Below are 25,803 nucleotides of genomic sequence, written 5' to 3'. Positions count from 1 at the left end.
AACACTTTAGAATGTATACCAACATATATATCGGATTTATTCACAATTTGTGTACAAATTATTCTAAAAGACAAATCTATGTATGTTTTCAGATCAATATAGACCTCCGAAAACACACCTCAGTAAGTAAGGAGGAATAGTTGCGGCATGGAACTGACCATTCGACCTGAATAAAAAGCAAAAACAGAAAGAAGGAAGAAAATAATTACCAGAGGCAAATGAAGGTAAAACAAGTGGATGAATAGAGATAAGTAATATGTAAGCAGCATTCATGGTAAGATGAGCTAAAATATCGCATGGGAACGAGTTGCAGAGGCAATGAAAAAAAAACAAGTATAATAATTTGAGAGAAACTAAAGATTTACAAAAAAGGACACCTGCAACAATCTTCCCATGCCACAACTTTAGAGTTGTGGCATGGGAAAAAACGATCTATTTTTACAGGATAAAAGAAAGCTAATCTTATATTGATTGCCGAAGATAGATTTCTTTATGAGTTCCAAAAATAACGATACAATACGGAATGATAAGAAAAACGAGCTATATATTCAGAGAAAAAACGAGCCTGCAATTGTTTACGAAATTTGATTTGTATAAAGACTCAGTGGAAGCAATACATTGTAGAAAGAGTAATAGTTGAGTGTTAGATACAATTTATGGCTATGCGCATGTAAATTTATTAAGAGATTAGATCTAGAAGAAATCGGAGCCCTGGCCAACGTGTGTGTCCAACGTATTCATCGCGGTCGTGCAAGAAGGAAGGATGTCGGTAGCATAGCAAAGCTACCTAAGAAAACGAGAGGGTGTGGTCGAATGCGGTGGCAAGTCGAAGACAAAGGGAACCGTGGACCCATCAAGATGTCGGAAATATGAACACAAGAGCCAGTAAACCGGAAGAAGGTGCAGATTCGGTATTGGGGACCATAGCAACGAATTGAAGTAAAACGCAGTCAATACAGTTAAAAACGATGCGCGGGTGCACCACAACAGTCCAAAGTGCTATCCCATGTTTTACACGCAATAAAACAAGAAGAAAGTAAACGCAGTCGACACCGTCGAAAATGATCTGCGCAGGGGGTGCCACAACAATATAAGGTGCTACCCCGTGGTTTTTGCTCAGTGGGCATCGTCAAAGCTCAACTGAGTGCCATGAACAAGTATAGAAAATTCAATGATCATTGTTAAATCCAACACGAGAAAGCAACCACGAAACCAGACGAAACATTTTTTAAGATACGTTAGAAGCCTCAACTCATCGTGCAGAATAATGCAGTAGTTTCGATAAAACCTAAAACTCAAACGAAACAGCGATTAATTCTTATACTATGGTCAACAAACCGGAGGATACTAACCGAGATGTTTGATTATGAAAACCCAGGCGAGAAGAACGAGCTATAATGGAGGAAACGACACGGCACCCAGAGTCCGAGACTAGCAACCGTGCGATCACCCCACAGATAAGGTACAGACAAACTTCATATAATATTTAAATGGTAGAATGTAATAAGTATTAAATGAATATGTAAACAGTTAAAAAAAACGAGAAAAAGAAAAGAAACGAAAAATTATAAATCTTTTGTAACGGCAATCTTAGGCCTAATTGTTTCACATTCCGACAACACAACCTTTTGATTTACTACCCGCGCGATCAACTTGATGGTATCATCAAGCTCAGTAAGTAAGGGGGCATTCAACAGCCCTAATTATATCATAAATCAAGACCAGGCCGAAATCATATCATAAAGATCTTACAAAACCATATTTCACTATACGGGCTGATAATTTCTGAATAACACTTTTTCGGCTTGATTCGATTAGCTCACAAAAGCATGCTCCAGTGCTTACGTCACTTATTCCACAATATTTTCGAAGCAGGGAAAAATGCGATTTGTCGATATAGTATATTAGTAAAGTTATTGCGGTGCTCACGGGTGCCTATTTTAACATATTGCATCAGTCAGTAAAAACTGTACCACCGAGCGAGTTAATGCAATGAAAATATTTATATTGATTATATGTGGTAGTTAGTCAACCCAAGAATGCCCAGTATGGATTATTTAGGGCAGTCTTTCGAATTCCAGATATATGTAAAGATGGAATATATATATATATATATATATATATATATATATATATATATATATATATATATATATATATATATATATATATATATATATATATATATATATATACACTCTTAGAAAAAATGAAATTTACGCTTGACGCAAATTCAAGTATACCGTAATAACTTCGGTGATGACACAATATTACATCTACTAACATGTAAACATAAATTTTGCGTCTGTATCGATGTGAGTTTCAGCTATAACAACTGTGAAGTTGTGTATGCATGTGAATCGCGACGCTCCTTTTATGTGCATCTATAAAGATGTAACATTTTTTAAGTGTATATATATATATATATATATATATATATATATATATATATATATATATATATATATATATATATATATATATATATATATATATATATATATATATATATATATATATATATATATAGATTATATATATATATATATATATATATATATATATATATATATATATATATATATATATATATATATATATATATATATATATATATATATATATATATATGTGTGCTGGTGTAGACGTGTTTTTTTTGAGCTCGTCTATTTTTGTTACTTTAATCAATGGAAGAATTGAAGACTCGAAGAATTTGTATTAAATTTTGCGTGAAAAACGAAATAAAGTGTAACCAAGTGTGCGAAATGTTACAGAGAGCCTACGGTGAGTCTGCTATGAAAAAAAACAAGTGTTTACGAGTGGTATAAGCGTTTCCAAGATGGCCGCGAAGACGTTGAAGACGACGAACGCTCCGGTCGACCCAGCACGTCAATAATCGATGAAAATGTGGGAAAAGTGGAAAAAATGATTATGGATGATCGCCGAATCACTATTAGAGAAGTTGCTGATGAAGTTGGCATATCAGTTGGCTCATGCCATCATATTTTTTCAAATGTTTTGGGCATGAAACGAGTGGCAGCAAAATTCATTCCAAAACTGCTGAATTTTGATCAAAAAACAAACGCATTACCATCGCTCAGGAGCTGTTAAACGACGTCAACGACGATCCAAATTTACTTGAAAGGGTCATAACTGGTGATGAAACATGGGTGTACGGTTATGAAGTTGAAGAGACCCATGAAAGGACAGCGTTTTTCATCGATTGAAGAGATAAAGGCAGAATCGCTGAGAGTGCTACAGAGCATTACAAAAAGTGACTATCAGGGGTGTTTCGAAGACTGGAAAAAAAACGCTGGCATGTATTATATCTAGGAGGGATTACTTTGAAGGAGACCATATAGATGTAGACGAATAAATAAATATTTTTTTAGAAAAATGAAAATTCCGAGAATGAGAATATATATATATATATATATATATATATATATATATATATATATATATATATATATATATATATATATATATATATATATATATATATATATATATATATATATATATATATATATATATACAACAACAACAACAACAACAACAACAGCAACAACAACAGCAGCAGCAACAACAACAACGACAATAATGTGCACTACAATAGCAACTTGAACACTAATAGTAACAATACCTGCCACAACAATAACAATAATATGTCATTACAATATACCTTACCCTTGGACAAGGACTTACTAGCAGCTGCACGGGTTCAATTCTCCGGACATCCAGGTGCAGATATTGCCTCAAAATTCATAAATTTCCAAAAAGGTAAAACCATCTACCCTTACAAAGGAACAAGAAGTATTCAAAACAACACTACTCCGGTCATAGGAAGTAATGACATCGAAGCTGCAGTCGTTAGCTCTTACTCCCAGTCGTTGGAGAAAACGAAACATTGCACTACTTTTTCGACAAAATTTCTAATTTTGGCCTACATCAAGTAAAATCCGTAAAAAATCAACAAAATGCATATTTAGACCTTCTTTTCACAAATTGCACAGAAGACTTTTGTGTGAACGCATCAAACCTGCCATTATGGAAAAATGAAGCATTTCACACTGCAATTGAATATTCATTATTTACACACAATGCATCCCTTCCCTACGACTTGGAATATGAGGAAGTGCGGAATACAATAAAATTGACTTTGAAGAAGTCAAGTGTAGACTAAGTGGAATAAATTGGCGAAACATACTGAGTACAGAAGGAAATGTCGACGTCGAAGTGAACAAATTTTATCACATTATAAACAAAATATTAGCCGAAACTTTGCCCATGAAAAGAAGAAGAAAAAATCATTACCTGTATGGTTCAATTCACAACTAAAACATTTGAAAAATAGGAAACAAAAAGCATACAAAACTTACAAACAAGAAAAAAGTGACGCTCATCTTCAAAATTACTTAAATCTATGCAATCAACTCAAAATAGCCATTAACACAGCACACGAAGAATACAACCGCAAAATTGAAAACGAAATAAAGACTTGCCCTAAGAACTTTTTTAACTACACAAAAACTAAACTAAAAAGCAACAATTTTCCATCTCAAATGCACCTCGACGAACATGTAGGGAAAAATAGTACAGAAATCTGCAATCAATTTGCAAATTTTTTCGAAGAAGTATATACATCTTATTCAGAAACTGACCGTGACCGTGAATACTTCTCTTTCATACCTGCATTTTCTAGCTCCATCTCTGTAAACTATCTATCAGAACATGACATTTCGACAGCACTGAAAAACTTAGACGCCTCAAAAGGGCCTGGACCTGACAGTATACCACCAATATTTTAAAAAAATCTTGCTGAAGAACTTACACTACCACTACAACTACTTTTTAACTTATCACTTAATAAATGTACTTTTTAATCTTTATCTTTAAAGCATGGAAATCTTCCTTTCTTGTTCCGATATTTAAATCTGGTGCAAAATCTAACATTCGGAACTACCGTGGAATAGCCATTATCTCATGCATTCCAAAATTATTTGAAAAAATTGTAAACGAAAAACTTTTTCATCAACTTAGAAATGTAATAACAAACAAACAACATGGCTTTTTTAAAGGCCGCTCAACTACAACAAATCTTTTAAAATTTATGACATTCACTCTGAATGCAATGGACGCCGGCAACTACGTAGAAACTCTTTACACTGACTTTAGCAAAGCCTTCGACCGTATTGACATACCTTTACTTCTACACAAACTACAAAAATATGGCATAAAACATACTCTTCTTGAATGGCTCAAATCATACTTAACGAATCGTGTACAGGTAGTCCGCTTCCAAAACATTCTGTCTGAACCAATTAATGTAACATCTGGCGTACCTCAGGGTTCTCACTTAGGGCCTCTCCTTTTCATTTTACATATAAACGACATTTCCTTCATACTCAAAAATCTGAAAGTGCTTATATATGCAGACGACATGAAACTCTTCATGGAAATAAAAAATATCAACGACGCTGTAATATTCCAGAACGAAATCAATCTATTCTACATTTGGTGCTGCAAAAGTCTACTCCAACTTAATGTAAAAAAATGTAACTCAATAACTTTCAGTAGGAAAAATGAAACTATACCCACAAACATACATCTAGGAAATCAACTTGTAGAAAAATGTAAAATTGTAAGAGATTTAGGCGTAATCTTAGACTCCAAGCTCACTTTTGTGGAACACTACAATACCATAATCAATAAAGCAAATAGCGTGCTGGGCTTTATTAAACGCTTCAGTCATAACTTTCAGGACCCATACACAATAAAATTATTATACACTACATATGTCAGACCTATTTTGGAATATTGCAGCCTAGTATGGAATCCATATAATATTATTCACGAAGAACGCATCGAATCTATTCAAAAACAATTTCTTTTATATGCACTTCGTAAATTAAACTGGACAGCATTTCCCCTACCATCATATGAAGCACGCTGCATGCTCATCAATATACAAACACTTAAAGAACGCCGCGACCTTGCAATGCTTTATTTTATCAGCGACATTATTTCTCAACGCATTCAATCACCTTCTTTATTATCGCAACTAAATTTTTATACACCTAGCCGTCAATTACGAACCAGGAAATTATTTTTAGAAAGAAACACTAGAACAAATTATGCAAAATACAGTCCAGTCAATCGAATAATGCGCCATTACAATCAATACTGCGAACATCTTGACCTTACTATGTCAAAAAATCAAATCAAATCTCAGCTTTGTCGTAGAAATAATGCGTAGTATGTAAGTGAACATTGTAAACAATTTATATGTAGTCTACATTTGCTTGACGAAATAAATAAATAAATATATATATATACATAATTTTTGTTATGTAGCAATATTTTAGTATAAAAAGTACGGTTTTTGAATTTATTGAGGCTTCGCACTTCAACTGTTGGTCCCAAAACACCGGAGCTCTTCGTGGTTTTTCCACTTTACATCCGTTGGTCGATCTACTTGCTTGTTTGTAACGCAGGCGGGGAATCAGATTAACCATACGACCAGACTTAGTATCGGCTTGTAACGCAGGACGGTACTAACTGGACGAAGGACTCCACCCCAAAGCCTATAGCGTGTAGCATTTGTTACGCAGGTGCTGCAAACTATAGATTCCATCTAGACTTAGAGGTGGCTTGTACCGCAGGACATCTCTAACTAGAACCTTGCTGAAACGTCGGTCAACCGGTGGGATATTTATGGTGTTTGATAGGTCAGGCAGGGAAAATCAGTGCTTTAGTTAGGTCAAGCACAGAATTATGTGCTGTAGGGAAGTTAGTGCGTTGTATTGTAAAATCTATTAAAAGAAGTTAATATAAAGTGCGGTTTACGGGTTGGAAGAAAAACGTCTCGACACTTTGTTCATTGAAAGAAATACCCCTCTCGCCGCTCGGGTACGGCGTACACATGTATATTCCTGAGTTTAGTAGCAATCATGGATTCTCCTTCAAACGAATAATTGTTGACAAGAGAACAATCAAGTATTTTCTATATCCTTGTCAGTAGTTCACCAGGCCCCATTGTTTGTTGGTTATATAAAAGCAAAGACATCATATTAACAAGATATCCAGCTCTCACATTTCTCGAACAAATCATTGGCTACATCCTTTTTTGCGTGCATGGTGCCCTCAGGCGAGTCCGCATCGAATCTCATACATAGAAGTAGGAAAGAGAAATGTCAAATTCGGGCGCGCCAAAAACAGCAGCACTGCGCACTCATACAATTGACATGATATGTTGAATGTGATGCCGTGCGATGGCGTTGCTGAACTGAAGATTGAGATCGCTTCAAGCTGACAGGGTCTGATAAAAGTTATATTTTCAAATATTGTACATGAACGATAATACTTGGCTTGTATCCATTTCATTCAATAGCCTGTCAAGGTTGAAGTTTTAGTTTTGCTATAAAAATTGATACAATTTTAAATAATACCTATTATATGATATTACACAGCCAAGCATTATTGCTCCAGTAACATCAATGCATTGAGCTCAGCAGAGTTGGACATTGGCATTATAAACGACAGTTACTTAGAAAATAAATGATTTCTTACAATACCCATTTTATTGTATTCAACTCGTATTCATTTCAACACAAAACCGAATGCGGAAAAGTTTTTGCAAACTTTTTAAAACTTCGGTTGTTTTGGCTAAAACTTTATAATTTTGAGTTGCATTTTCAGATTCTTGGTGAAAATCTGCTACAAATATTACTTTTCTGTGCTAAAACCATCCTCGTGAAATGGAACAGTTACCGTTTATACATTTCAAAAACCAATCACGGCTCGGCAAAGCAAAATTTCGAAATTCTAGGAATACCTAGTTGTGATAAATTTGATTTCGAAAACCTCAATGTTTTTTTTTCGAAAATCATTCTAGTTTTTGAATAATTGATCAAAAACGCGCTGCGCGCATTCCGCTACACTTCACCAGGCTCATAAATGCGTAGGATTGCATGGTGATTTTTGAGAAGTAGAGAAAAATGCCATAAAATCGAATACTACTGAGCTTTGGTTAAAGCCGGGTTATAAATCAATATTAATAATAATAAAATGCTACTGAGCTGTGACAACCCCTTACCCATTGAAAACTCCAGTCGCGATACATAAGCATTGCACTAATAAATATGGTGAACTTTTTTTCTTTTTGAAAACTATTCATACTTCAAACTGTGATCTGAAAATTGAAAACAATATAATACAGTGCAGAAAATAAGAATTTCTTTTTAGGTTCTGCTACCTTGGCGTCACTGTGCACTGGCTAACTGTATTTACTTACACTACCACTTGATTCACTATACTAGCTGGCTATTGAGCTTTAGAACTAATTAATATGGATCATCTCCCGAAAGCAAACGCAGTTCAAGTAAGGAGTGATTTTGGGAAAGGATCAAAACTGATTAACGAGCCTGGAGAATATAAAAATTTCATCCGATCGATCCGATAGTTACAGTGGAACTGATTCTCATTTTTGTCAGTTTGTTTCGTTTCTAATTGAAATAAGGTTTATATTGCATGGATGAAAGAATTATATACCGATAGTCATAGCGATAGATTTATACAAATTTAAATAAATCGGATTCATATTCATTTTATACTAACCTTCAGGTGGTATAACCCAAGCAAGATAAGTTACTAGACCGCCTACTACGTTGAATAGACCCGCCCAAAACCATTTCTTCGTAGTATACATAATTAAACAGAATCCTATGAAAGTACCGATGATCTCTGATGCACCTGTAATAATAATATTGATAAATTATATTCAAATTTTTGGCACTTAACAAAAATTTTTGGATCCGAAAGCATTCGAATTTTTTCTGTCAAACGTTGCAATTATGTTTTCAGATTAAATTTATAAATGAATACTATTCCTATTAATAATTATTCCTAGATTAAATTTATAAATGAATACTATTCCTATTCCTATTCCGATTTTATGACATTTTTTCACCTAGTGGGGAAATAATGCCTTTCTCTTGTCATTTGAACTGTCTCATCATAACCGACTATTTCCGTTACAATAATTTCTGACTCAAATTTTGGGCTGATAATTACTGAATAAAGCTTTTTCGGATTGATTCGATTAGCTCACAAAAGCATGCTCCAGTGCTTACGTCGCATATCCGACAACATTTTCGAAGCAGGGAAAAATGCGATTTTTCGATTACGTCATCTATACGATTACATCTCCGAAACCGGAAGTATCTGCAATTTGATCTTCGAACTTAATCAATGATCGAATAGTGGCATTCAAACGAGCCTTAGTTTGTTGAAATCGATTATGCTATCTCAGAATAATATGACACGGAACGATTTGAATCAGCTCTGTCCCTAGTGCACATACTGCTTCTGAATTAGTTAAATTTAACAACAAAATTGCAAAACATATCAAATAAATTAGTTGGAGTGCCGAGTTCACATTGCTAAAAAAGTTTTTGTGTTCAGAAAATATGTTTAGCTGGCGAGTATCCTGGATTCCTGAATCCTCTATTCTCGTTGACGCCTAATTTTGCAATTAAAAACCTGTTTTAATCCACCTAGTGATGTAATGATGCCTTTCTCATGTACATATAATATTGTGGTATTCCATTAAAAATTTATCTCTTCGATTTTTGAAACAAACCAAGAGATTGTTTGTGCATTAACTAGTATAACATTCAGAATAAAACAATGTTTTGATTGCGTGAGTTTCCACATTTCCACAAACTAAAGTCGGTTCGTACGGCCACCAACTAACATGACACACAAACTCTTCTAGTACGCACTCTAAATTACGATTTGAATGTTTGTTGTATCCGAAAATATTTTAAGTGACGGTGTACAATATTGAACACACTTTACCCTATACCTTCGGAACCGGAAGTCGGATCCAGATGAAATTCAAGAATTCCATATGGGATAGAAAGACCTTTCATTTGAATCTAAGTTTGTGGAAATCGGTCAAACCATCGCTAAGAAAAGTGAGTGAGATCTATTTTGGTATATATGTCCACTATTTCCGGTACTTCCGGAATCGGATACCGGGAACCAGGATAGCCGGAATCGCTTTGTTTAATTACCTACTGATAATGACTTTCGATTTGTGTAGTTTTGAGACCAGTTTAGAAATTTTTTTACGTGTTTTGTTCCGCCGGTTTAAGTGACGGTGTACAATATTGAACACACTTTACCCTATAATTCCGGAACCGGAAGTCGGATCCGGATGACATTCAGGAATTCCGTATGGGACCACGAGCCCTATCATTTGAATCTAAGTTTGTGGAAATCGGTCAAACCATCGCTGAGAAAAGTGAGTGAGATCTATTTTGGTATACATGACCACTATCTCCGGTACTTCCGGAACCGGGTACCGGGAACCAGGATAGCCGAAATCGGTTTGTTTAATTGCCTACTTATAATGACTTTCGATTTGTGTAGTCTTTAAACCAGTTTAGAAAATTTTTTACGTTTTTTGTTTCGCCGGTTTAAGTGAAGGTGTACAATATTGAACACACTTTACCTTATAATTCCGGAACCGGAAGTCGGATCCGGATGAAATTCAGGGATTCCGTATGGGACCACGAGGCCTATCATTTGAATCTAAGTTTGTGCAAATCAGTCAAACCATCGCTGAGAAAAGTGAGTGAGATCCATTTTGGTATACATGACCACTATTTCCGGTACTTCCGGAACCGGATACCGGGAATCAGGATAGCCGGAATCGGTTTGTTTAGTTGCCTACTGATAATGACTTTCGATTTGTGTAATTTTAAGACCAGTTTAGAAATTTTTTTACGTTTTTTGTTTCGCCGGTTTAAGTGAAGATGTACAATATTGAACACACTTTACCCTATAATTCCGGAACCGGAAGTCGGATCCGGATGACATTCAGGAATTCCGTATGGGACCACAAAACCTTTCATTTAAATCTAAGTTTGTGAAAATCGGTCAAACCATCGCTAAGAAAAGTGATTGAGATCTATTTTGGTGTATATGACTACTATTTCCGGTACTTCCGGAACCGGATACCGGGAACCAGGATAGCCGGAATCGGTTTGTTTAGTTGCCTACTGATAATGACTTTCGATTTGTGTGGTTTTGAGATCAGTTTAGAAAATTTTTTACGTTATTTTGTTTCGCTGGTTTAAGTGAAGGTGTACAATATTGAACACACTTTACCCTATAATTCCGGAACCGGAAGTCGGATCCGGATGACATTCAGGAATTCCGTATGGGACCACGAGACCTTTCATTTGAATTCAAGTTTGTCAAAATCGGTTCAGCCATCTCCGAGAAAACCTAGTGAGATTATTTGACACATACATACACCCACACACACACACACACATACACACACACACACACACACACACACACACACACACACACACACACACACACACACACACACACACACACACACACACACACACACACACACACACACACACACACACACACACACACATATATATATACACACATATACATTGCTCAGCTCGATGAACTGAGTCGAATGGTATATGACACTTGGCCCTCCGGGCCAATTTTCACTAGTCGGTTTTTCAAGTGATTGCATAATATCTATATGAGAAAGGCAAAACTTGCTTAATCCACCTAGCAGTCAGAATACACCCAAACCTCCATTTACGTAACTTTTATATGTATATATGTATTAATATACGTACGCATGTGTGCAAATATTTGTGTTTATTAATACATATATATATATATATATATATATATATATATATATATATATATATATATATATATATATATATATATATATATATATATATATATATATATATATATATATATATATATATATATATATATATATATATATATATATATATATATATATTGGTGAAGTAAAAGCGATCATTTATAAGTATAAATATATACCCAAATACTCAAACGACTGAGTGTGCAAGCATACATACATACATATATAAGGTTCGTAAATGGAGGTTTTATCAATCCGCATGTGTTTTTTGCATGAATATTCTTCGGTGTTTCAGTTTTCATGACATTGGCCCTTATTCTGCGAGTCGAGTGACGTGACTCGACAAATCTCACCTCACTGTCACATGACTGTAGTCACCCTATTCTAGGAGTCGACTCGGGTGACGTGACAGGTTCATTCTATGGTGAGTGAGATGGTGAACCTCAAGTGACGAACGATTCATTTTCCCAAACGTCAAAACGAGTGGGAAATGTTGCCGGTTGTGAGGTTAATTTTGGAAATGTTGCCGGTTGTGAGGTTCAAATTTTCTCGATATAAATTTTTAGTGTTGAATTTGTTTTCGGATTCCGGTTCGTTTTTTTCGAATCACGAGTTCCGTTGCCGTTAGTTAGTATGAATTGCCGTTAGTTGGTATGAATAATTAATGTCGTTAATCCTGGAAATCGCTACAAGTTACTGGCCTTAATATATTTCTGAATCGTTTGCAACGATCGGTCTTATTTGCAAAGTACGCTTCTGAGGAGCGAAATATCAACTGTATGATTTGTTTATTTGATTTAAATTAGGTATTAGGTTTACCTACATTGCAGTCCAGACCACTGTCACTCATTCGAATAAAATGCTTACCAGTGGACAAAGACCCGTTATAACATTCTTGTTCAAGTTGAAAGGATCGTACAGGATTCCTAATTGTATTCTTCCCAGCTAATCTCTCAACAATATCGAGTAGTTAATAATGGCTGTTGTTTAGGCAAGGACGAGTCCAATTAAAGTGTTGGTTTGATTATGGTACAGTGTGCTGATATTAGAGTCTTCATGAGGCACAGATGCCCTGAGTATAATTTTCTATCTCGTTATCTGAACATCCTTCCTCTCACAAAATAATTCATACCAAGCCACTATGCTGAAGATTGAATATTCAGTTTTCGACTGACTGATGATTGGCTTTTAACGGTCAAATGTTTCTGGATGTTTCGAATGACTTTGGGCCACATAAACTGTTGCATATCATTTATTTAATTCGTGTCAAATTAATACTGGGTAAGAATTCTTAGTTACACTTAAATATTATATATAGTAGCAGGAGCACAGAATAAGCGATGGCGATTTGACGATCTCAGAAAATACTGCAAACAAACTAACACTTTGTCTGCTAGCTACTCGAGAGAAATCAACTCCTGTACTACTGCTATTTCTACAAAATCAAATTCCTGCCTAATAACTTTTAGTTGGGTTTAATCGAAATAGTGCATGAGACTAAATCAACAGTCTGGATGAAAAATAAATATATAATGATTAATATTCAGCATGGAATATTTTGTACATTTTTGCAAATTTAGACCTTAATAAAAAGTTTTATGGTCTGGCGTTGACTTTTTTTATGTCACTTCGGGTTCTAGAAAAACAGGGCAAGTGTGTTTAAAATGTATTCCGCCATGTAGAGCAAAATGCAAAAAAAAGACAAACTTCTGTAAACTTGCCTTAAAGCTTTTTATAAATTATATAGGTTGTGCTATATGCTTAAACAACTTTCCTTGTTCAAAATTCAAAGCTTTTTTTTCCTTAGTAACATTTATGAAAACATGAGTTATATGAGAAAAGCATCATTACACCACATTATGTGGGTTAAAACAGTTTTTTTTTTACAATAATCTGTGCTTTCGCGCATTTCGTGAGTATTAGTCCTTTCATCCCAAAGTATTATGAGCCTAGTCCATCGTGCTCATAAAGTTGTATCTAATAATTTTACAACTCAATCTCTCTTCTAATTCTCTGGAAGTATACATTTATCCTAATGTATGAGAATAGAATTGTTCATAGGAAATCTAAAAAGTAACAACATAATTGGTACAATTGATTTTGTTGTTTAATAACAACATCAAACCATGTTAAAAAATTCAAAGGTTTGAAATTATCTAAGATTTTTCGGTTAATATTCCTCCTGTCACTTGCTTTACCGGTACCGACTTTGAAACTCACTGCGTAGTGACTCTTGTCACCCAGATTCGACTGCAAGAATACGGTGAGTGTTCATCGAAATTCACCCTGGTGACTTTTGTCACTTTATTCGACTGTCAGAATCGCGTGACTCGAGTGACTCGACTTATCTCACCTCACTCGACTCGCAGAATAAGGGCCATTATCTTAATGACCGTCGTTTTAAGCGGCAATTTGAGATTTTAATCACTCATTACTCTGTAATGTCGAAACTGCAAATTGGATTGAGTTAAATCTAAAAGTGTGAAAATCGAGTAAACATTCCATGATATGTCGAAGTATGTTCCACTTTAGAGTTTACGGTAATTTAAGGTACTTCCAGAGTAGGTATTCAGGAACCAGCTTAACTCAAGCCGATTCGTCCGGTCATATGACGAATAAATTGCAATAGTTTGGATTCCACCTTTAAAGCTTTTCGGGATTGTTATCTTTCGTATCGGTTTGAATTTTAAAAACTCATCATCCTATAATTCCAGAATCGGAAGTCAGAATTGGATAAAATTGATTATTTTGTATGGGACTATAAGTTTATTTTATTTTGAATTTTAGTTTCTGGAATTCGATTCGACTTTATTTGAGAAACGATTCGATACTGGAACCGGAATTCGGAAATCGGTGTAGCCTAAGTCAGATAAACTCACCTGAGTAACTGTATAGTTTACATTTGTTTCAAAATGTTCTAAAATCAGTGTTGGCAACTTTTTTTGAAAATCGTAGCGCGAACTAAATTCTTGGGTACCTTCCGAATCGAAAACTGACGTGTTCACACATGCAGAAAATGACATGTTTTAACGATAGTAATATAAAGTTAAAACCGCACTGTTCACACTAAGATTATGTTATACGCATGACATATTACTTGATATTGAGTTTGTTTATAAACAAACTGCAAAAATGCCTACGTCGCAGGTAGGAAAGAAAAAAGTATTTTGACAACATCCGAAAAATAAGAAATAAGACAGGTACTTTTACTAGCTATGAAGGATATTATCGTTTCACGCTTATTGCCAACGTTTCTATTATTTTTGAGCAGCAAATGAATAAAATTTTCATCTTTTAATTTAAAAACAAAAGTGGTTGTACCAGTCTGCGTTGCCAGGTCGTTTTTCCAAAAATCTGTATTCGGCGCAAAAATTTATCTGTACCATATCGGTATCAGAGTCTCTTCTACATAAGTAGTAGAAAATGTCACCAAGAGGTGAGCAAAACAAAAAGGTCCCACGATAACCTTTTCTCTTGTCTACTCAAGCTTAAAACGAAAATCGGTACTTTTCTGTATGATTTGTGAGTTATCGGTATTTTGGGAGTACATATCTGTATTGCGGTATAGATGGGAAAAATCTGTATAAATACCGAGAAATCGGTATACCTGGCAACGTTGGTACCAGTTTCCAGTTTTGTTTTATTATGATTACATGGCTACTTTGATGAAAAACTGCTGTTGTTGAACAGCTTGCCAATTGACATAGTCGAAAAGTGAAGGAAAATGCTAGCAGGGTTGTGTTTTACTGAGAATTATATCATGTTATTTCGGGAAAACATGAAATCAGAGTTAAAACTTGTTTTAACTCATAGTGTGAACATAGTATAAAACTGAAATAAGTTTGTTTGGTTATCAACTATCCAGATATGCTAACCCGATAAACTTGATAAATTTATGTGAAATAGACATTTTTATACTAATCACCACGTATCCCGGAAACCGGATGTTGGATCTGACTGCGAAGCAAGATGTTTTAAAGAATTTTACTTTTCATTTGAATCTTAGATGATTCTTAGATTTCATTTGAATTTTAGATCAGTTCAGCCATCTACGAGAAAATTGAGCTACACTATTTTTATTTCGTTTCACATATCATCCTGTAGTTCCGAAAGCAGAGGTCGGAACTAGAGATGGTCGGGTATAGAAATTCTTATACCCGAACCCGACCCGTACCCGAGTGATCAGCAAAAAACATTACCCGTACCCGACCCGTACCCGATTAAAAATTTAAAAAATTACCCGTACCCGACCCGTACCCGATCAATAATACAAAAAAATTACCCGTACCCGACCCGTACCCGAAAAAAAATAAAAAAAATTACCCGTACCCGACCCGTACCCGATTAAAAATTACCTGTACCCGACCCGAATGAGTAGTAAAATTTTTACCAAAATTCAGTATGGAAAAAATAAAGTGTTTTAGATATCGAGCCGTATCAGGCTCTAGTTGGTAAGAAAAATACATTAAAATGCTTGTTTACTTTTTTTTTTTGATATTTTTTTATATTTTACTGAAGAGTAAAAATTTCTGAAGTGGCCCCCCCCATTTTTCACGAGGTAACCGATTTTACAATAAGTGTTATTGTTTTGTAGTATTAGTATCTACGAACATGTTTGTGAAATATTTCGTCGATATTCGAATTTTTTATACTACTTTTAGTTACATTAACATTTATATACCTTTTCATTGTAATGCTTCCTGAAACTCAAGTTCTCTTTCGAATTATACGAAACTTTGCAAATGCATAAACAACCATTTTTGTCATAGAATGAAGAAAAAATTGTTTAAAAATGTTCAATTTTACTAAAATTTCTTCTTAAATTTTCCAAAGAAATCGATATTAAAGTACCTTGTTCACGCGATTTTTGTTTCTGTTAAATGCTAAAATGTTGCATATTTTATTGGTTTTCATAATCAACAAAAAAATTTTTGTGCTCAAATAGGGTTTTTGAAATATTTGATTTTTTGTATACGCGCGCTGTATGCAAAGTGCACCGCGCGAGCGAATCGGTAGGGTGCGATGTCGTCGGTGTGATTGAAGCGAGCTGCGACAGGTTTGGACAAGTTGGCATAGAAAATGATTTTTTGTTTTCTCATCTCAATTTTTGTAAATTGTAGTATTTCTATGAATTTTTTCTGTAATATATAAGAGAAAAATTATAAAATTAGGACCGAATGGAATTCTTTCTCAGCCTTACATGGGAAAAAAGTTATTTTTGGAAGAACCGTGAAAAGACACGCGTATAAAGTTGGTTTGCATCAAATCAAAACCAATCGAATTCCAACTGCGCATAATCTATTCAATTGAGTAAAGGATTCATTCAAACATATAAACTTTGATTTTTGCATGATAAACGAACCAGACATTCAGGATAGACAACAACAACATCGATTTAAAAACGTAATGACGAATAAAACTACACGCGAATGTAAGATTTTTTCCGACAACGAAGTATTTGTGGTAAATGTTCTGTTCAAACCACCAGTAAATATGGATAATCTAGAGTCGAACTTGTGAAATAATATGTGATTAATAAATTTCCTGGCATAGAGAAACCTGTTTTAAACTATATAGTGCTGTAATGATGCCCTTTCCATATTATTCATTTTCTCTTATATATTACAGAAAAATTTCATAGAAGTACTACAATTTACAAAAATTGAGATGAGAAAACAAAAAATCATTTTCTATGCCAACTTGTCCAAACCTGTCGCAGCTCGCTTCAATCACACCGACGACATCGCACCCTACCGATTCGCTCGCGCGGTGCACTTTGCATACAGCGCGCGTATACAAAAAATCAAATATTTCAAAAACCCTATTTGAGCACAAAAATTTTTTTGTTGATTATGAAAACCAATAAAATATGCAACATTTTAGCATTTAACAGAAACAAAAATCGCGTGAAGAAGGTACTTTAATATCGATTTCTTTGGAAAATTTAAGTAGAAATTTTAGTAAAATTGAACATTTTTAAACAATTTTTTCTTCATTCTATGACGAAAATAGTTGTTTATGCATTTGCAAAGTTTCGTATAATTCGAAAGAGAACTTGAGTTTCAGGAAGCATTACAATGAAAAGGTATATAAATGTTAATGTAACTAAAAGTAGTATAAAAAATTCGAATATCGACGAAATATTTCACAAACATGTTCGTAGATACTAATACTACAAAACAATAACACTTATTGTAAAATCGGTTACCTCGTGAAAAATGGGGGGGCCACTTCAGAAATTTTTACTCGAACAAACTCTCAACTTTAATTGCAATTTCTGAGAGTATATTGAGGAAAGACTCCATTCCTCAAGCTAACTCAAAATTGGCGAAAATCGATATGAGACTGATATGCGAGTATAGGCAGTATATGAATCAAATAATTTTTACTGGATTGTGCATTAAACAGCTTTAAAATGGCAGTCCATCAAAACCTACGTGAAAAGTAGATTCCGACCGCAACATCATAGAGCTAAGACAGTGTGTCTTATTAAATATGTTATAAACAAAGTAGGGCGGGAAATATTCACATACCTTTTCACGTAACTATGATTGATACTTTTTTTAAATGAAGAAAAAAATGAAAAAGATGCCAGTTGACAGGTCTGGTCCTAGGCGCGAATGTCAAAACCCATTGAATCAAATTGATTATTTTTCGGAAGAACTGTTGCAATGAAAAAATCTCGTCAACGTGTAAACATATTTCTGTGAAGTACAAATGGTCGGGTAATCGATCCGAAAAAACAATTTACCCGTACCCGACCCATACCCGAGTGAGCGGTAAATTTTTTTACCCGTACCCGACCCGTACCCGAGTCAGCAGTAAAATTTTTTACCCGTACCCGACCCGTACCCGATTGAAAATAAAAATTTTTACCCGTACCCGACCAAAAACCCGTCGGGTACGGGTACGGGTCGGGTTTCGGGTAAAATACCCGATACCCGACCATCTCTAGTCGGAACCACACATAATTCAGGAACCTTGTTTGGGAACATACGACTTTTTATATGAATCTGAGTTTGTAGAAAACGGTTGAGTCATCTCCGAAAAACTTGAGTGAAATAATTTGTCACACAATCATTTGCTGATCTCGACGAACTGATTCGAATGGTATATGGGTTTTATATTCTTCCAGCATTTATTGCTGTAAGTAGTTTAGAACAATATAATTATGGAATTGCTTTCTACTCGAAAATTCTGCAATCATCTGGTTTACATATGCCATATTCGAACGATTATGTTGCCAAAAACGAACCGTGCTAAAATCGGTCGGAGGCAAAATGTCATGAAAAAGGATGCTATACACAGTATTTTTGGTACTTAGAAACAATTGTATGTAACAGTATAAAAATCGTGTTTCATGGTGCTCCCAAGCATTGCTTTGTCATACAGCACTCAAAACTCCTACTACTGGAATAGGGGGAAAAGTCGCTTACACAAAGATGTCGATATCTCCGTTGAAAATAAACGGATTTTAACAATCTATGGCTTGTTGGGTAGGTATTACAGTGCGAAATCTTAGTCTGAAAACATATTCTGTTTTCAAGGTCAAGTGTGACAGATACTGTCAAAAATCTGAAAATTTCGACATAAAACCTCGCATATCTCAAAAAGTAAACAGAGAGAGAAATTTCATTTGCGACTAGCTTGATCAAAATCGGTCCAGCCATCTCTGATCTAGAACTCTTTGTTGACAACACACATACAGACCCACACACATACTCATACACGGACATTTGCTCAGTTCGTCGAGCTGAATCGATTCGTATGTGACGTTCGGCCCTCTGGCACTCGGAAAATTTTTTAAAGTTTGAGCGAATTCTAAACCAATTTTTTACATATATAAAAACGTACTTAATCCACCTAGCAGCGAGATTATACCTTTTTTATATCAATCCGCATGTGTTTCTTGCATGAATATTCTTCGAAGTTTCAGTTCTCATGACAGTATTTTAAAGACCGTCGTTTTAAGCGGCAAATTCAGATTTTAATCACTTATTACTCTGTAATGTCGAAACTGGAAATCGGATCGAATTTGCACCTAAAAGAGTAACAATCGACTGAACATTCCATGATATGTCGAACTAAGTTCCGCTTTAAAGTTTACGGTTATTCAAGGTACTTCCAGAGTAAAATTCAAACCGATTCGTATGGCCATTATATGACGAATAAATTGCAATAGCTTTGAGTCCAACTTTAAAGCTTATCGGGATTGTCATTTTCTGTATCGGTTTGAATTTTAAAAATTCATCATCCTGTAATTCCAGAATCGGAAGTCAGAATCTGATGAAATAAAATGATTTTGCCTTTGTCAATCTGGCTTTTTTGAGAAAACGATTGAGCTATGAGAAACGATTCGATACTGGAACCGGAATTCGAAAATCGGTGTAACCGAAGTCAGATATATTCATCTGAGTAGCTGTATAGTTCACATTTGTTTCAAAATTTTCCAGTTCCGGAACCAGAGGTCGGAACCACACATAATTCAGGAACTTTGTTTGGTAGCATACGACATTTCATATGGATATGAGTTTGTAGAAAACGTTTGAGTCATCTCCGATAAAATTGAGTGAAATTATTTGTCACACAAGCATTTGCTGATCTCGACGAACTGATTCGAATGGTATATGGGTGTTATGTTCTTCCAGAATTTATTGCTTTAAGTAGTTTAAATAAATATAATTATGGAAATACTTTCAACTAGAAAATGCTGCCATCATCTCTTTTACATATGTCATATTTGAACGATTATGTTGGCAAAAACTAACCGTGTTAAAATCGGTCCGAGGCAAAATGTCATAAAAAATGATGCTTTTGATCTTTTTGGTACTTAGAAGCAATTGTATGTAACAGTATAAAAAATCGTGTTTTACGTTGCTCCCAAGCATTTCTACAGCGTTCAAAACTTCTATTGCTGGAATAAGGCGAAAAGTCGCTTACACAAAAATATCGATATCTTCGTTAAAAATGGACAGATTTTAACAATCTATGGCATGATGGATAGATATTACCGTGCGAAATCTAAGTCTTAAAACATATTCTGTTTTCAAGGTCAAGTGTGACAGATACTGTCAGAAATCTGAAAATTTTGACATAAAACTTCGTATAAATGAAAAGGTATACATCCGATCTCAAAACCATTCAATAGCGTTCTGGGTGACGGGGGGGAACCTTTAATTTGCGACTAGTTTGATCAAAATTCTTCGTCTCTGAGATCTCGACCTCTTTGTTGACAACACACATACAGACACACGGACGTTTGCTCAGTTCGTCGAGCTCAACCGATTGGTATATGACATTCGGCTTCGTGGGCCTCGGAAAATTTTTCTAAAGTTTGAGCGAATTCTATGCCTATTATATATATATATATATATATATATATATATATATATATATATATATATATATATATATATATATATATATATATATATATATATATATATATATATATATATATATATATATATATATATATATATATATATATATAATAGTAAAAAAAGAATAGTAACAGGGAATTTTATGGTTTATCCCCATTACTATCATTGCTGAAAGACAGTACAAAGGAAAAAAAAAGAATAAATGGTTGTATGCAAGACACGACCGAGCGCGATTACATTAAAAATGAAATAATTCTGAGGTACCCATAATAAATACAAAAATAAAGATGATGGTGGATGCACTAAACAGTGACAAAATTACAAACTTACTCTACTTTTAGCATTTAGATTTTCGGCGAATGATTCTTGAAAAATATCCTTCAAATGAGAGTCAATTATGATTATTTCAAAGTTACTTAAGAGATCACTTTTGGATAAGAAACAACCTCAAGATATACCCCTGGACATATGAAACGTTTTTATATCATAATAATTTTCAAAAAAGAGAACGTACAAACTTATTCATATTATAAACAACGTTTCAAGAGAAGATGATATATTTTGATCGAAAAATGTGAACGTGAAAAATGTGAAAAACCATCTTCGAAATACGATGGCAATGTTACATGGAAGAAAATATGTCAAGCAGTCCGCACAAAATATTTTGTTAATTGATTTTCGATTTTGCATATTACGAAACAATGCATACGCAACCAAATTCCTTAATTTTGTTTATATTGTAACTTGATATTATTAGCACATGAACGAACATTGCCATAGCTACAGCGCATGTACTGATAAGACGCTTGTTGTTTTGACGTAAATGATTATTGAACTGAAACTGGCGGTGAGCCAAGTTCAGTGAGGGGTCCTATTCAAATGATACATGTAAAAAAGCAGATCAGATTATTATGAGTTTAACTTTCAAACTATATGATATTGCATCTAATCATTCTATATATGTGAGTCTGTGCAGCTTATGTGTACTATATTCTGAATCTTTTGAAATGTTTTATTCCAAGCGGGACAACAACTTGTTCAAATTGATACTGCATAACGCATAGCTTCATTGCATTGTTTTTATTACACTTAATCTGGATTCCTTTTATGAGATTCTTGGAAGCAAGATTAGACCAAAATATTATGCTTTATAAGACTAAATCAATCAAATCAAAGAGATAGTTTCATTGTGTTTAGCCACAAGAAAGAAAAAGTATCTATGATAATTATCATAGCACAACTTCATACTGAATCCATTTTCGCGCCTCCGTTTTGTTCATATGTAAATGGAGATTTTTGTATGCACACGACCCGTTGACAAATTAAAACATTTTTATACGATAGTTTTTTAATCAAGTTAAATGAGACAAATTTCATCTACAAATCACCAAGAAACAAGCGGTTTAAATTTGTTCCGAGAAATCTATCGCCGATATCTGCTAGTTACCGGAGAATCAAAATAAACAGCTAACTGGTATTCAATATACTCAAGTGCATATGATATCAACACACCGCACACATACGAAAGTGACAGTCCAGCGAACGAATGGATGTAACTTTCAGTTTTGGCATCCATTCACTACTCAAACAATTTCCTCGCTGGCAGCCAGGGGTAACTAAAGCAGAAATATAAAGGGCGGGAGGATGAGAACATTGAGGCACTGTGATTGAGACTGTGATTGGCTCTTGAAAACATAGGTCTGGTAATAGAGTATAAATTAGTTTGGAAAACAAAGTGAACATTAGTTTGGAAAATAATAGTGGTCAGCTATTTAGTAGAAAAGAAAATTTCCCCTCCCCGGACGCCGCTCGGACTTCGTGGCCTTACATTTGGTGACAGTGGTAAGAGCGCTCGGATACGGGGCGGTACAAAGTGGTGACATCGGTGCTTGCCGCTTGGAGAACAGTATACGTCGGTTGTTCTTGATAACGAACGGACGTTTTATTTGGTTGCACTGTTTGTGAGTGAATCCAAAATTATACTCGTGTGTTCCTAATCTCGATTTGATTGTGCCGTGTCGCGTGACATTCAAGATATACTATTCGGCCTTCCCCATCAAGCCATCTTTCAAAAAAGTGCATGGGTTCTGCCATACAGTACTCGGCTTGAAGAAGAAAGATATCATGAGACTGCAGTGTCACCGAGGTGGAGCGTGATTACACAAAAAGTGATCGACGAACACGACAAAAGGTCTGAAGTAGAATTAGAGGGGAATAAGTACAACCTCCGAATGACATTGGAGGATGCAAGTGTCGAAGTTAAGGTACATGACTTCCCCGAAGATGTAAGCGAGGAGAAAATCGTACATTTTGTGAGCGCGTTCGGTAAAGTAATTTCCGAATCGTGAGCTGACATGGGCGAATCGTTTGATTTTGGGGCAATTCCACTCGTAATCTGGTCTGTTAGGATGATCGTGACATGGAACATAGACTTGTGGGTTACGATCGATGGAGAGCAAGCGTACGTTGTGTACAAAAGACAGGTGCAATCCTGCCGGCACTGTAAAGAACAGTTACATACAGGCATATCTTGTGTCCAACACAAAAAACTTCTTGTTCAAAAGAGCTACGCAAACATTTCAAGCTAAAATGTGTCACGATAGCAGCCGAGAAAGCCAAATGTTCGAAATCGGTCAATAAGCGACTGGCTGTAGCAAGAAACTCGACATAACCTCCACTAACGTCCGAAACGTTTCTCGAACTGGCTAACCCGGCTGGTACAACAATGCCTATCAGCTGCTAACCTACAGTAAGTGTGATTTCTCCATGCGTACTTCCGCAAAGATCGGTGGTACAACAAGAACTGTTTCAAAACGACGAATTGCCCAATACTAGCGCGACTACAGCCGAAATGTTCAAAACCCTGTTTTAATCCACCTAGTGTAATAATATTTCTCACATATAATAATGTGATATTATATTCAAAATGTTTCTCTCCGATTTTTGAAAGAAATCAAGGGATTGTTTGTGTATTGACTAGTATAACATAGAGAATGAAACAGTTATCTGACCGGTTAGGCCAATCTTATAAAATGTAGTGGGTTCACTATTATATGTATTTCCAGCACCGGAACACAGGAACCGGTATTTGTACGGCCACCAACTAATATGACGTACAAACTCTACTAGTTTTTATTCAAATTTTGAAGATATCATACCCTTTCATACGAAAATATGCAGTAATTTTTGGTAGGACCTCTCATTTGATGCTGAGATTGGGAATATCGGTTTTAAGTCCAGCTTCGATTTTTTTTATGGTTCTTGTTTCGCCAGTTTAAGTGGCACACTTTACCCTTTAACTACGGAACCGGAAGTCAGGTTCAAATGAAATTCAGAAATTCCGTATGGGAGGTTTGTGGAAATCAGTCAAACCATCGCTGAGAAAAGTAAGTGAGAGCTTAAGTGACGATGCACAATATTTAATACACTTCACGCTATAATTCCAAAGTCGGATTCAAATGAAATTCGGGAATTCCGTATGGGAAGTTTGTGGAAATCAGTCAAATCATTGCTCGGAAAAGAGAGTGAGAACCATTTTTGAATGTATAACCACTATTCCCGGTAATTCCGGAACCGGAGACCGGGAACCAGGATAGACGGAATCGGTTTGTTTAGTTGCCTACTGATAATGACTATCGATTTGTGTAGTTTGGAGACCAGTTTAGAAAAGTTTTTACGGTTTTTCACCGGCTTAAGAGACGGTGTACAATGTAGAACACACTTTACCCTATAACTCCGGAACCAGATCTCGGATCTGGATGAAATTCAGGAATTCTGTATAAGACCATGAGACCTTTCATTTGAAAAAAATTTTCTTTTCATCAGTTGAGGGATTAGTTACACATCTGTAGAAGATTGGTTATGCAGTACCTTTCATTTGAATCTAAGTTTGTGGAAATCGGTCGAACCATCACTGAGAAAAGTGAGTGAGATCCATTCTGGAATATTTAGTGCTCTCCCTATCTCTCTCTCTCTCGTCCACAGCTCTATCGCACTCTTTTTTACGCTGCTGAAAGTATGATCTGTATAAACGACGCTTCGGAGCGAGCACCTGCCTTGAACTGACTGAGTTGCTGACAACTACCAAAAACACCACCTCAACGTCAGATCACACCAACAAAGCATCCCAGCCAAGAAGAATCTCGTTCGTTGAAATCTAAAGAATGTGAAGATCCAGAAAACTTTAAAAAAATTGTGCCACAAACGAATGATGTAGTTTAATTCAAAATCAATATTTTGTAAATACCACCCTTCCAACATTCTTTTACTTACTCTAGGGGAGTATGCCGCCTCCTGAATACGGTGTCCCTTCTTCTCCTATAACAACAAGACAATCGGCCACGTTAAGCTAAAGCAAATGAGCAAAATAAAAATTTTATTATAAAGCCGGAGATCGGGAGCCAGGATAGCCGGAATTTATTTGTTCAGTTGCCTACTGATAATGACTATCGATTTGTGCAGTTTTGACACCAGTTTAGAGAAGTTTTTACGGTTTTTATTTCGCCGGTTCAAGAGAAGATGTACAATATTTAACACACTTTACCGTATAACTCCGACACCGGAAGTCGGATCCGGATGAAATTCAGGAATTCCGTATGGGAGAATAAGATCTTTCATTTGAATCTAAACTTTTCAAAATAAGTCAAACCATTGCTGAGAAAAGTGAGTGGGATCTATTCTGGATTGAAT

At 35.2% G+C, this 25,803-nt stretch overlaps 1 protein-coding gene across 1 annotated transcript in view; it reads right to left on the bottom strand.

Moving 5' to 3' along the window:
• LOC131438546 (solute carrier family 22 member 21) overlaps window positions 1–25,803 on the bottom strand; it is a 640,450-nt gene that overhangs the window by 172,157 nt on the left and 442,490 nt on the right. Inside the window, exon 8 of the mRNA XM_058608646.1 lies at window positions 8,620–8,754. Coding sequence (XP_058464629.1) covers window positions 8,620–8,754 — 135 coding nt within the window. The remainder of the gene's footprint in view (window positions 1–8,619; window positions 8,755–25,803) is intronic.

This window comes from Malaya genurostris, chromosome 3, assembly GCF_030247185.1.
Source record: "Malaya genurostris strain Urasoe2022 chromosome 3, Malgen_1.1, whole genome shotgun sequence".
NCBI classification, from domain to species: Eukaryota; Metazoa; Arthropoda; class Insecta; order Diptera; family Culicidae; genus Malaya; species Malaya genurostris.
This window is presented reverse-complemented; position numbering and strand designations above follow the sequence as displayed.